This window comes from Agrilus planipennis, unplaced genomic scaffold (genome assembly GCF_000699045.2).
Source record: "Agrilus planipennis isolate EAB-ADULT unplaced genomic scaffold, Apla_2.0 scaffold116, whole genome shotgun sequence".
Taxonomy (NCBI): domain Eukaryota; kingdom Metazoa; phylum Arthropoda; class Insecta; order Coleoptera; family Buprestidae; genus Agrilus; species Agrilus planipennis.
The window spans coordinates 84,171-98,100 of NW_020438978.1; the positions used below are offsets into that span (position 1 = coordinate 84,171).

A 13,930-nucleotide genomic window follows, 5' to 3' on the forward strand; every position below is an offset into this window, starting at 1 on the left:
AGGTAAACCTAGATTTAACCCGAAGAGGCTATTGTGCTACAATATTTTATTTGTGTGGATAAAATAAAACCCAAAACTAATTTTTAAAAAAACATGTAAGTAGTCTGCATAAATTCATACGTTATTAAGTTAATTTTCGTTGTATTGGTACCCTTCCCATGATTTCGAGTGAGATAAATTCATCAAAAATAAAATTTATAAAAATGCATATAGTAAAAACTAAGCCTACATTTGACATAGTGTTTTGAAAAACGTGACATGTTTATGCACTTTTATCAACTGCGACAAGAAAACAAAACAAAAATGTTAATTATAAAAATAATTTCAAATTTAAAGATTGTCGCTAAGACAAAAATACAACATATTAATATTTTATACTTTCCTTAACATTGGTTACACTTATATTCTTTTGAAGCTGCAATATAATAAGGAATATTATAAAACAGTGCATATTTTTAAGATACCTACATTTAACATTCTGTCATTCAAATTTTCATTGCACATATTAGGTACATGGTATATTACGTTTTTTAAAGTTGTCTCATTACTCTCTTTTTTTCTTTGACTGTGAGATTTTGTTAAAATGTGTATTTTCATGTAGCGCCAGGTTTCAAATATAAACTTAAACTGTACTTTAAATTGATTTAAGAGTTTTTCAATAATGGGTAAATATGGCTTGTATATTTTCAACTTAGTAATCTTGCATTCCGGTGGATTGATTTTCGTGTGACTTAGGTTATCAAGTTAGGAAATCATACAACCTTTAATGAAAGCAACAAGACAAATAATGAATATATATTATAAACTACATAATATACGTTGCCAATACACACAACCTTGAAAAAAAATCAAATTCAGTTATTCCCGTATATATTTAAATTTTTCTTTTATGTCCTTTACATTTGATATCGTTTGTCTTTGTAGTGTATTTATTTTGTTTACTTCATTTTTTAAATATAATAATTTTAATTGTCCATCTTTTATTTCTTCAATAAAAGACCTAATTTCTGTAAATCGTTCATCATTTGCCATTTTCTCATCTAAAGAAATATACAGTTTTTCCTTTTCTTCGTGGTCATGTACAATCTCTTCTATATCATTAACCATCTGCTGCTTTACTAAACCAAATGCTTTTAGATAAGGCGTGTTCTTCTTAGAAAACATTTATGATAAATGAAATTGCCTTCTGAAAATAGAAAACTGTTCATTTCAGTGAAATCAATCAAAAAGGCATCTATATACCCGTTATATTTTCAAAATTGACCTTTTTCTTGAGAATTTACTGTAGTACAACTGTGCAACTTTATTTGGAGATGCTTTTATTGTATATCCTTAAACCATCCTTACATCCTTAATTAGCACCATATTACCAAATTAGCGGTCAAATAATTTGTGGATCACCTTAACAGACTGTCACCATAAAATGAGGCGTCACCATAGGGTGACACTACAGTGCAATAGTGCAAAGCTACAATGTTAAAAAATGCGGAATCCTTGGAAACGTTCAGCCCATTCTGAAGAGCTCCAGCTGCCGCGAATTTTGATCGGTGATTTCTAAAATTTAATAATAGTCATAGATAATAGTTTAAAACGTTAAGCTGAGGTGTCAGTCATCCGTCACGCATCTGTGAAGACCATAGATAATAGATATACACTATGGATATACATATTAATTTCAATGAAGAATACAGACCAATAGAAGCCCACATCAGTGGGATTTGGTGTCGCAGTAGAATGTTCAGATCAGGGTATGAAATGTCGAGCGCGAGCGACACCTAAGTTTACCCCACGTAAGTTTTTAAATTTTTTAAATTACCAAAATCGACATTACCGACATACTAGGCGACATACATTTTACTGAAACGACAACAGATGATGCGACGGCGGTTGCGATTATCGGAGGAATTCCCCAGTAGTTGTGGCGTTATTGAGCAATAGTGAGTAGTTTCACAACTTGTTATATTTTAAAATTTTTGTGAAAAGTACTTTTACCTATCCTGAAAGTAAGTAATATATTAAGTACTTCAATCATGCTTTACAATAAGTAAAGAAAGGATGTTTTCTGCCCAACACAGAAAAACCGTGATGTACAGTCTACACTATTACGGGGTCAAATTAATTTGAAATGTTCTACGTAGATTATACAGTTCCTGCAGGAGTTAAAGGTCAAGATGCCGCTTTCCATTTTCCTGAAGTAACAGCGGTTCCAACGAAAGTGGCAGGTATTGTAATTTGTTGTTGTGAAACTTAAGTTCTAAAAAAAAATGTTTTGTAGAACTTCTTCTGGTAGAGGAATAGAAGCAGACGGAATTGCNAAAGACACTAAAGCTCCATTTATCTGATTTTTGATAGTTAAAAAATTAGTATTGTGTTATTATAAGAGTCCGAAAAAGAAAAGTTAGCTATGGAACAAGGATTTATCAAGGCAAATAGCTCAAATTTGCCAAGGATCGATTTATTGATCTTGGGAGGATTTTTCGCATTAAACAACGATTTCTGCTCGTCTGAATTTCGAAATATTAAAACTTCCATGTAAGTATTGTTTATATTTATAAATCAAGACATAATTTCCGACCGTAATTTCCTCAAAAAGACATACACTTACCTATTTGATCTCTAAAGGCGATCATTTATAACCTCAATTTAAAAAGGAAAAGTATTACGATTAATGTTCTCTGTTAATTTCAGATCTTCAAGACCATCATATGGTGATGACGCTGTGAGCTATGTACAGCTAAAGCGTGATGGGAAAATTTGTACTGTAAAGGGTAAAATTTGCCCAGAACATAAGGTACATGCGAAATTGCACGCTGTCTCAGTAGTAGTGGACGAAGAAGAAGAAGTAGTTATCTCTGTGCAATGTCACGATTGCGTTGCGTCTAAAGGAGGTTGCAAGCACTCAATAGCTTGCCTCATGTGGATTCACCGGAGGAGTGAAGAGCCATCCTGTACAGCTGTCGCATGTTACTGGAAAAAATCCAAACTGTCCAGGGTTGGAAATAGTCTCAAGTGTATAACAGCAAAGGAATTGTCAAATGGTGCACCTAGCTTACCATCAAATAGTAGTATTCTTAATAAGTTTTTGGATATGGGAAGAAAAAGAAAACTCAATAATTGTGAGCTATTAAAATATCAATCTGATTAAGTTTGGAATAGTATTCAAAATTTATCAATGCATCAACTTGTGCTGACATATAAAGAGAAATGTTGCGAGATATTTCTGGAAAAATTAGTACTGTCTGATGAAACTATTACTCAAATAGAGGTAGAAACCAGAGAACAACATCATAGCAAGCTTTGGTTTGAATTGCGTTATGGTAGAATTACAGCATCACGAGTTTATGAATTTAGTCGGTGTAAGAAAAATGATGGAACTCTTATAGCATTGATAATGAGAGGGAGTATTCCAGACAACGCTGCTATGAAACGTGGTAGGACATTAGAAAACGAAGTCCGAAAAACTGTCAGCATGCAACTTGGCAAGAAAATAAAGAAGTGTGGGCTCATGTTGTCTAATGAGTACTTCATGATAGCAGGATCACCAGATGGGATCTGTGAAGATAGTGTTATTGAAATTAAATGCCCCACAAGTGATAAAACATATCAAAATTATGTTAAAAATGGAAAACCAACAGAAAAATTTAATGCACAGATTCAGATGCAAATGTATTTGACAGGACTACAAAAGGGTTGCTTTTGCGTAGCTGATAGCAAGTTTAGCACAAATTTAATCAACAGTGACATTTACAAACTGCTTTTAATCTCGACATTATGCTTACTGGACACATCAAACATTTTAAAAGTAGTAAATGATTTAAATACCTACATCGAAATGGTCTTCAAAGAAATAAATTACAGATTTTGAAGATATAGCTGCTTGGTCTCGCCTTGCAAGATTAAGCCACGTATTTCTCACTTTTTTTTTCATTGGAACGATAATGAACAACTTATTCGGAGTTTTTATCGATGTATTATTACATTAAGGAACCGCACACCATCGATACTCATCAGAATTCATGATAACTATCGCTCAAAATAATTAATTTAATGTATCTCAATGCATGTAAACATGCAACGTGTCAACTGTTTACGAAACGGTGACGTCACACATAGACGCCATTACTATTCTATCGTTTTGGCGTAAAGTTTAAATCGTATTCTTTAAAACGCTAATTTTTCCTTAAAAACCTGAATTCTTTTCGGAAATAAAATTTATTTTGTATAAAGCAGTTACCTACAAACATCGTGGAGTAGTTTTTGAAAATCAGTCATCATCCCTATTGTCTTTTCTTGAACGTATTCCGTGTGGTATCTTTCTAAGCATAATTTTCATTATTTTTGCAGATTTTACAGCCACTGATGATCGCCGGCCCCCTTATGAGCCTCTCTTTAAGTTGTCTTGCCACAATTTCAGGTAAATAATTCCAAAAAGTTTGACCAACGTTCAATTTTATGCATCCCTTTTCTTGAACGTATTCCATGCGGTACCTTTCTAAGTATAATTTTCATTATTTCGACAGATTTTACAGCCACTGATGATCGCCGGCCCCCTACGAGCCTCTCTTAAAATTGTCTTGCCACAATTTCAGGTAAATGTTTCCAAAAAGTTTGACTAACGTTCAATTTTTATGCATACTTCTTCTTACTACTGAAAATTGTTAAAAGTTTAAAGTGTTACTATTAAGTTGAACTATATTACTGTTTCTTCTGTTTTGTGATCTTTTCTATTTGGCCGATTGTCTGTTCAAATTACATAAAATATTTTATTTTGTACAAGTGTATTTGTTAGATTTAATAAATATTTTTTACTATTTCACTTATTATTACTTTTGCACTTATAAATTCGCAAGTTCTTATATTAAGGTGAAAAATGGACAAGTAACAATGTATTTCCTTTTTTACAAAAGAAACAATGTGTTTTCTTTTATAAAAAAGGAAAATTGCGTTGTTTCTTATCCATTTTTCAATTTAACTTACACATTACGAAAAACAATAAATAACTAACACATTTAAAGTGCGCGCCTTTTTTATTTAGTGTTGAATAAGCCTGCCGGAGGGCGCGCAAGTCAGCGCATTTCGCGTTGACCATCTATTACCCTTTGTAGATCTATTATCTATGGAATTGTCAGCAGTCGTTGGTCATGCGTCGACCAGAGTAGTTATGAGTAGGGGTGCACATAAAAATTTTTTCTTTCAGGATGAAAAATATTTTAATTAGTAGCTGATTATTATAAAAATGATGTTCAATATTTACATTTCAGGGAATAGCAACAGTCAGAATAGAAAATATTGATAATGATAAAATATTATAAAATGGCAATTATACTACAATCGATGAAATTGTTTATTCTCAATCGATGCGACTCCTACGGTCGCAGTTAGAACTGAGCATTCTACTGCGACACGTGCGACACCAAATCCCACTGATGTGGGCTTCTATGAGTCTGTATTCTTTGATCAGGATATGAAATGTTAGAGTCCTCTATGAAATGTCGAGCGTCAGCGACACCTAAGTTTACCCCATGACAGTTTTTAAATTACAATATCATTTTAGTGAAACGACAACAGATGACGCAACAGCGGTTGCGATTGCCGGCGGAATTCCCCACTAGTTATGGCGACTTTGTATGTCTATTATCTATGATCTATGAGTTATGGCGTATATTGAGCAATAGTGTGTAGTTTCGCAAGTTGTAATAGTTTAACATTTTGGTGGGAAGTGCTTTTACCTACCCTGAAAGTAAGTAATGTATTAAGTACTTCAATCATGCTTTACAATAAGTAATTGTTTTCTGAAATAGTGCTGGTTAGAAACTGCTCATCGAATCAAAACTTGTTAAAACTCTTAATAGGTGGTCATTGTTTATTAATTTGCTGTTGATATTATTGTAGCTAATAAAAGATAGAAATACAAAGAAGGATATGCTGCGTCGAAAGATGTGAGGAAATTACCCCAAGGTAATAATGCAATGATGTTCAGTATACAAGAGAGTACATTTATTTGTTGTAATTCTTGTAGGTACAATTTTCCCAAACAACCCCATTTGCAATGCGTATGGGTGGAAAGGGTGTTTTCTGACCAACGCAGAAAAACAGTGTCGTACAGTACACCATTATGGGGTGTGTGGCCGGCATTTCCACCCCATATGCAAAAGGGCAAATGGGAAACTTAAGACGCCAGGCAGTGCCAATTTTGTATTTACCTTGTAAGCATTTCAGTTGTAAGAAATAATCAAAAATTAATTTGAAATGTTCTACCTAGATTATGCAGTTCCCATAGGAGTTGAAGATCAAGATGCCGGTTTCCATTTTCCTGAAGTATCATTAAAGAATGAAAAAGTACTGCATCCAGTGAAAACATATGGGGGAAAAAGAAGAATTGTTTCAACTGCAGGTAATTATGCAGATAACAGTTTCAAATATCCAAAACATATAATTATTTGTTATAGAAAGTACAGTCACAATGGACAATACAGAAGCTAGTACTTCTGCAAGTTACTGAAATGTTAGCACCCCCTATAGAAGGAGGAAGCAGTACTAAATTAGGTAAAGAACAATTTCTTTGTTTATACAAATATACCTGTCTTTAGCTAATTTATTTATACACATTAAAATGCAAAAAGTGCATCACTATATGTGATTAGCAATATGTAAATTTCAAAAGCTTAGTTACATGGTTATTGAAGTGCAATGATTTTTTTCAGGGATTGGGCAAGATTGTAAGAGGGGATCAACTGTTCTGGGCAAGATTCGTAAACTTCGTAAGGTTTTGAGAACTAGTAACAGTAATGCGACAGCTTTGGTGAAGAAGAACGGGCATCTGCTAAATTATTTAGAGGGCGTGAATGATTCTACTCTTCACTTTTTGAAGTATCAATTAAGAAACTAGAAGCTGCAACCCCAGGGACGTCAGTTAACGACAAAGTGTTTGCATTGTCACTTTACAAGCAGAGTGGGAAAGCGTACCGGTTTTCATCCCAATTTTTCAGTTTGCCATCACGTATAACGCTTGGTCAAATATTGCAGTCAATTCCACTTTTCCCTGGAATGAACGACCACATATTTGAGCATTTGCGAACGACGGTGTCCAAACTGAAGAATCCGGATAAATTCTGTGTACTCATGTTTGACGAAATTTCTTTGCAACCTGCACTTCAGTACTCCAAACAGCTGGACTTTGTTGAAGGTTTTGTAGATTTGGGCGGAGGCTTTCGTAAGAATCGCTTTGCTGACCATGCTGTGGTATTTATGATCAAAGGCATTCGGAGTGGTTGGAAACAACCTGTTTTTTTTTTTGATTTTGTGAAGGTACAACTGCTACTGTAGACTTGGTTCGGCTTATAAAAGACCTTGTTCGGCGTCACCATAGCATTGGACTGAAAGTAGTTGCACCTATAGGCGATCAGGGATCTACCAACCGAGCCGCTATCAACACTCTCCTCAGTGATACAAGGGCAGAGTGCCTTCGTTCCGGGGGGGGGGGGAGGTGTCGATATTTCGGTTATGTAATCGATGGTGAAGAAGTTGTTCCAATATTCGATCCACCTGATCTGCTGAGGGGTATTAGGAACAGTTTTACTATTTACATTTCACGCAGCACGGCAAAGAGAAAGTAGCGAGCTGGTCACATATACTGCAATTATATCGGATAGATCAGCAACAGGGTCTTTATAGGCAGTGCTACAAGTTAACAGACGAGCACGTACTACCTCATAAAATTCGGAAAATGAAGGTAAAAATTGCAACGCAAGTGTTTAGCCACACCGTTGTTGGCGCCATGCGTTCCAGGACATGTTACAGCCCTTTCGTACCGAAAGATTCCCTGTATTTTTTTTTTTTTATTATTTTAGACCCTTCCGCAAATGACACCGCCGATCTCTTGCTGTTCTTCGACATGCTTTTTGATAGCTTCAATGGCTCACAGGTGAAATCCTCTATCGGTAAACGACTACGGTGCATGGTGAAACACAATTCCGATCACTTTCAGTTCTGACAGCCTGCTATTGCTGTCCTGCAAACCATGTCCTTCAAAGCCAACAATATCAAAACCATCATTCCTAGCCTGAAGAACTGGATTTCAACTCGGAAGGTTTTCTGTATTTGTGGGAAAGATTAAAAGGGTCCTTTCAATCAAGTTCTCCCAGGAATTTTAATCAAGATCCCATGGAGAATTTTTTCTCACAAATTAGAAACCATTCAGTGAGAAATCCCACCTGTTCTTCCTTTGTCGCATCCTTTAAAACCATCCTTTTAAACAATCTTTCCTCACCACGTTCCGTAGCAGCTAACTGTATGTGATGAGAATGTTTCGAAAGGGCAAACGTTTTGTCGCCGAACGACACGATGTGGAAGGAAAGGAACAGAAGGATGTTACAGAGACAGTTACGTCAAATAGAGCTTCCCTCCCTTGTTGAGAATGACTTTGCTACGCCGTACGTTGCTAATTTTGTGGCCAAACCCTTCTTTAGTAAATTTTCTTGTAATTCGTGTAAGTCTCTTATGGAAACAACACGCGAATTACCTGAAAATGTGTTTGTTCATTGCAAAGAGTACAAGGGTGATTCATTGTTTCACCCTTCTAGTAATTTTACAGCTTTGATTAGAACTGTTACCAATCAAGCGTTGCAGGTGCTACCGGGTCTTCTGCACCAAACTTGTGTATTGAAGAAGTTACTGGATTTTATTAAAATTGACGATTTCATATTGACAGACAAAAATACTTTTTCAAAATTACAGCCCTGCTTATTTTATTCAGTTATATTAAGAAACTAAATTGCATTTTGAAAGGAAAAATCCAGAAGCCTTACGCGGATCCCCTCTTTATTCTTGCTGCTGCCAAATGCAGTAAACATAAATAATTTATTTATTTATTATTTAGTTGATTATTTATTATTTATTTATAGTTATTTTTATAACNACTATTTTTTTTATAATAAATTGAAACTATTCATTCTGAACAAAAATCATATGACTAAAACGTCACAACGTTCAAATTGGGTTTTATTTGATGATAACATAATTATCTTTTTAGTATTTATTATTTTAATTAGTTGATGTTTTGCTATCTATTTCTAGTTTAGGAGACTGATTTGCGTGTCCTTCAGCAGGTTTAGTCAATCATAAATAAAAGAGGTGCGCACTTGAAATGTGTTAGTGAGTTATTGTTTTTTGTAGTACTGCTAGATAAGTCAGAATTGTTAAAAAAGGAAGCAGAATTTCTAGATCACATAATTACATCGGAAGGAAGTAGGCTCAATCCTAAAAAGATAGTTGTAAGTAGGATATCTAGGGGCTAAATTCCTTATCTCCCAATGCTTTTCTTATAGCACTTCCGCTCGTTAGATTTTCGCCTCTTATTGGTCAGACTCGCCCCCTCTTGTGTCATGTGGGTGTTATTCTCAATTTTATTAACGCTTTCGCGCTTGCAATCGTTCCCCCTTGTTCCCCCCGCATTGCCTTTTATAGAATATTTTGTAATGATGTAATCGTCCAATTCTCAGCAAGTACAATTAGGAGATAGAAACCACACTATTTAATTATTTCTCAGGGGTGCGATTTCTGCAAAATTACGCCCCCAGATATGTTTTGACTATTGCAGCTAGAGTCTCAAAAGCCCTGAAATCATCTCCAAATTTTAACCAAACACTGTTATGCATTAAATTAACCTTTTAAAGGGGGATTTGGCGAATTAAACTGGAAGGGGTGGAAAAAATATTTTATGGATTTTTTCGTAATAGCGTATAAATCGGACAAAAATTGATTTGCTCATGGAAAGGGTATTGGCATTATTAATGTAGGTTAAGTATTAGTGGTTGCTCACCCTTTATTGGTAGAATGTTAAGGGTTGAAAGAAACTTCCATAAAATAAATAAAATTTAACACACTTAACGATTTATAAGAACATTCCCTTTCTAAATGTCACACCCCCCTAACTCTAACCCAGGCTGCTTTCACCCTATGATTACTACCACACGAAGATTGTGTACTAATTTTTTGACGAAAATCACAAATTCTAATATTTTGCATAGTGAGAATGAATCGGATGTTGGCAGACAGGGGAGGGGGGTGAAGAAAATTAAAAGCCTCTAATCAGCTACAGATTTTAACCAGACACCCTATTATTTACCAGATATACCCTTTAAAGGGGTTTTGGCGTCTCAAACTGGAAGGGGTGGAAAAAATATTTTATGGATTTTTTCGTAATAGCGTATAAATCGGACAAAAATTGATTTGGGGATCGAAAGGGTATTAGCATTATTAATGTAGGGTAAGTATTAGTGGTTGCTCACCCTTTTGGTAAAATGTTAAGGGTTTAAAAAAACTTCCATAAAATAAATAAAATATAACATACTTAACGATTTATAAGGACATTCCATTTCTAAATGTCATACCCCCCCCCTAACTCTGACCCAGCCTGCTTTCACCCTATGGTTACTGCCACACGAAGATTGTGTAATAATTTTTTGTCAAAAATCACAAATTTTAATACTTTGCGTAGTGAAAATGAATCGGATGTTGGCAGACAGGGGAGGGGGGTGAAGAAAAGGAAAAGCCTCTAATCAGCTACAGATTTTAACCAGGCACCCTATTATTTACCAGATATACCCTTTAAAGGGGTTTTGGGGTCTCAAACTGGAAGGAGTGGAAAAAATATTTTATGGATTTTTTCGTAATAGCGTATAAATCGGACAAAAATTGATNCAAATTTTAATCAAACACTGTTATGCATCAAATTAACCCTTTAAAGGGGGATTTGACGAATTAATCTGTAAAGGGTGGAAAAAATTTATGGACTTTTTTGTAATAGCGTATAAATCGGACAAACATTAATTTTGGGATCGAAAGGGTATTAGTATTATTAATGTAGGGTAAGTATTAGTGATCGCTAACCCTTTAGTGGTTAATCTGTAAAGGGTGGAAAAAATTTATGGACTTTTTTGTAATAGCGTATAAATCGGACAAACATTAATTTGGGGATCGAAAGGGTATTAGTATTATTAATGTAGGGTAAGTATTAGTGGTTGCTCACCCTTTATTGGTAAAATGTTAAGGGTTTAAAAAAACTTCCATAAAATAAATAAAATATAACATACTTAACGATTTATAAGGACATTCCATTTCTAAATGTCATACCCATCCCTTACTCTGACCCAGCCTGCTTTCACACTATGGTTACTGCCACACGAAGATTGTGTACTAATTTTTTGTCGAAAATCACAAATTTTAATACTTTGCATAGTGAGAATGAATCGGATGTTGGCAGACAGGGGAGGGGGGTGAAGAAAAGGAAAAGCCTCCAATCAGCTACAGATTTTAACCAGACACCCTATTTTTACCAGATATACCCTTTAAAGGGGTTTTGACGTCACAAACTGCAAGGAATGGAAAAAATATTTTATGGATTTTTTCGTAATAGCGTATAAATCGGACAAAAATTGATTTGGGGATCGAAAGGGTATTGGCATTATTAATGTAGGGTAAGTATTAGTGGTTGCTCACCCTTTATTGGTAAAATGTTAAGGGTTGAAAAAAACTTCTATAAAATAAATAGAATATAACATACCGAACGATTTATAAGGACATTCCATTTCTAAATGTCACACCCCCCTAACTCTGACCCAGGCTGCTTTCACCCTGTGATTACTACCACATGAAGATTGTGTACTAATATTTTGTCGAAAATCACAAATTCTAATATTTTGCATAGTGAGAATGAATCGGATGTTGGCAGACAGGGGAGGGGGGTGAAGAAAAGGAAAAGCCTCTAATCAGCTACAGATTTTAACCAGACACCCTATTATTTACCAGATATACCCTTTAAAGGGGTTTTGGCGTCTCAAACTGGAAGGGGTGGAAAAAATATTTTATGGATTTTTTCGTAATAGCGTATAAATCGGACAAAAATTGATTTGGGGATCGAAAGGGTATTGGCATTATTAATGTAGGATAAGTATTAGTGGTCGCTCACCCTTTATTGGTAAAATGTTAAGGGTTGAAAAAAACTTTCATAAAATAAATAAAATATAACATACTTAACGATTTATAAGGATATTCCATTTCTAAATGACATACCCCCCCTAACTCTGACCCAGGCTGCTTTCACCCTATGATTACTACCACACGAAGATTGTGTACTAATTATTTGTCGAAAATCACAAATTTTAATACTCTGCATAGTGAGAATGAATCGGATGTTGGCAGACAGGGGAGGGGGTGAAGAAAAGGAAAAGCCTCTAATCAGCTACAAATTTTAACCAGACACCCTATTATTCACCAGATATACCCTTTAAAGTGGTTTTGGCGTCTCAAACTGGAAGAGGTGAAAAAAAATAATTTACGGATTTTTTCGTAATAGTTCAAAAATCGAACAAAGATTGGTTCGGAGAAGAGAAAGGGTATTAGATCTAGGTGCAAAAATAATCTGGGATTGAAAAAAAACTTCTATAAAATACATATAATGTAAAACACATAACGATTTATAGCACTCGATTTATAAATTATTAACACCTCTTCCCCCAAACTCTGCTTTGCTTGCTTTCACCATAAGATTACTACCGCACGAACATTGTTTACTTATATTTACAATTTGAACTATACCTTGACTTCATTGCGTCTATAAGTCACGTCTATATCAAAAAATCAACTCTATTTGAAATTTCACATAATTCAGTTCATTGATTACTTCGTTGAATATATTATTTTAAACGAACTTTAATAAATAAAACTGCAGTGACTACGTGCTGTGCGCTCCTCTACCTATTCCTTACTTCCCACTTACTTTAAAATTCTCCTTTGATTTGGCACGCGTACTGTATATATTATTATTACCTACCTTATTAGAGTTGTTAGAGTACGACCATTAATAAATCTACCGTGTGTTGATAGTAGTGCTGAATGAACCATTTACTTTATTAATAGATGTCAAAGCTAAATTATTTAAAACAAAGACCTAATCCCGTCCCCTTTCGATTACCACAAAAACTATGATTTATAATATATGACAATAGAATCAGAATCTACGTCTGTTTTCTATGTATATAATTGCGTGTTCATTTTGTATGTATAAATACATACCACATCTTTAAATAATTCGGATAATGTGTTCCACGCTTGTAGCACCTTAAACACATTTTCAGATAAGTGCACTTGATACGGCATCCTTAACACACATACACAGCAAATACATCTCTTGTGGCACCCTAAACACAGTTTTAGATAAATGCATTTACTGCGGCATCCATAACACACAGTGCAAATACATCTCTTGTGGCACCCTAAACACACTTATGGATAAATGCATTTGTTGTGGCGACGGACGCCACAATCTNCCCTATTATTCACCAGATATACCCTTTAAAGGGGTTTTGGGGTCTCAAACTGGAAGGGGTGGAAAAAATATCTTATGGATTTTTTCGTAATAGCGTATAAATCGGACAAAAATTGATTTGGGGATCGAAAGGGTATTAGCATTATTAATGTAGGGTAAGTATTAGTAGTTGCTCACCCTTTATTGGTAAAATGTTAAGGGTTTAAAAAAACTTCCATAAAATAAATAAAATATAACATACTTAACGATCAATAAGGACATTCAATTTCTAAATGTCATACCCCCCCCCCTAACTCTGACCCAGCCTGCTTTTACCTTATGGTTACTGCCACACGAAGATTGTGTACTAATTTTTTGTCGAAAATCACAAATTTTAATACTCTGCATAGTGAGAATGAATCGGATGTTGGCAGACAGGGGAGGGGGGGAAGAAAAGGAAAAGCCTCTAATCAGCTACAAATTTTAACCAGACACCCTATTATTCACCAGATATACCCTTTAAAGTGGTTTTGGCGTCTCAAACTGGAAGGGGTGGAAAAAATATTTTATGGATTTTTTCGTAATAGCGTATAAATCGGACAAAAATTGATTTGGGGATCGAAA

At 34.8% G+C, this 13,930-nt stretch overlaps 1 protein-coding gene and 2 long non-coding RNA genes across 3 annotated transcripts; 2 read left to right on the plus strand and 1 right to left on the minus strand.

The window, feature by feature from the left end:
• The first annotated feature begins 52 nt into the window (after nt 1-52).
• Nucleotides 53-4,816, plus strand: LOC112904722. Its single transcript, XR_003231304.1, has 3 exons — nt 53-95; nt 4,345-4,414; nt 4,521-4,816. It is a non-coding gene; the product is annotated as an uncharacterized LOC112904722 (long non-coding RNA).
• On the minus strand, nt 1,137-1,537 carry LOC108735572. The gene is made up of 2 exons (XR_001937605.2): nt 1,243-1,537; nt 1,137-1,186 (listed from the first exon to the last, which is right to left on the minus strand). It is a non-coding gene; the product is annotated as an uncharacterized LOC108735572 (long non-coding RNA).
• A 426-nt stretch (nt 4,817-5,242) lies between the features above and the next one.
• LOC108735562 lies at nt 5,243-8,165 on the plus strand. Its single transcript, XM_025975509.1, has 6 exons — nt 5,243-6,206; nt 6,263-6,394; nt 6,450-6,546; nt 6,705-7,322; nt 7,370-7,505; nt 7,568-8,165. Exons 4-6 carry the CDS (start codon nt 7,048-7,050, stop codon nt 7,991-7,993), a joined length of 837 nt encoding a protein of 278 aa, XP_025831294.1. The 5' UTR covers nt 5,243-6,206; nt 6,263-6,394; nt 6,450-6,546; nt 6,705-7,047; the 3' UTR covers nt 7,994-8,165.
• The last annotated feature ends 5,765 nt before the right edge of the window (nt 8,166-13,930 follow it).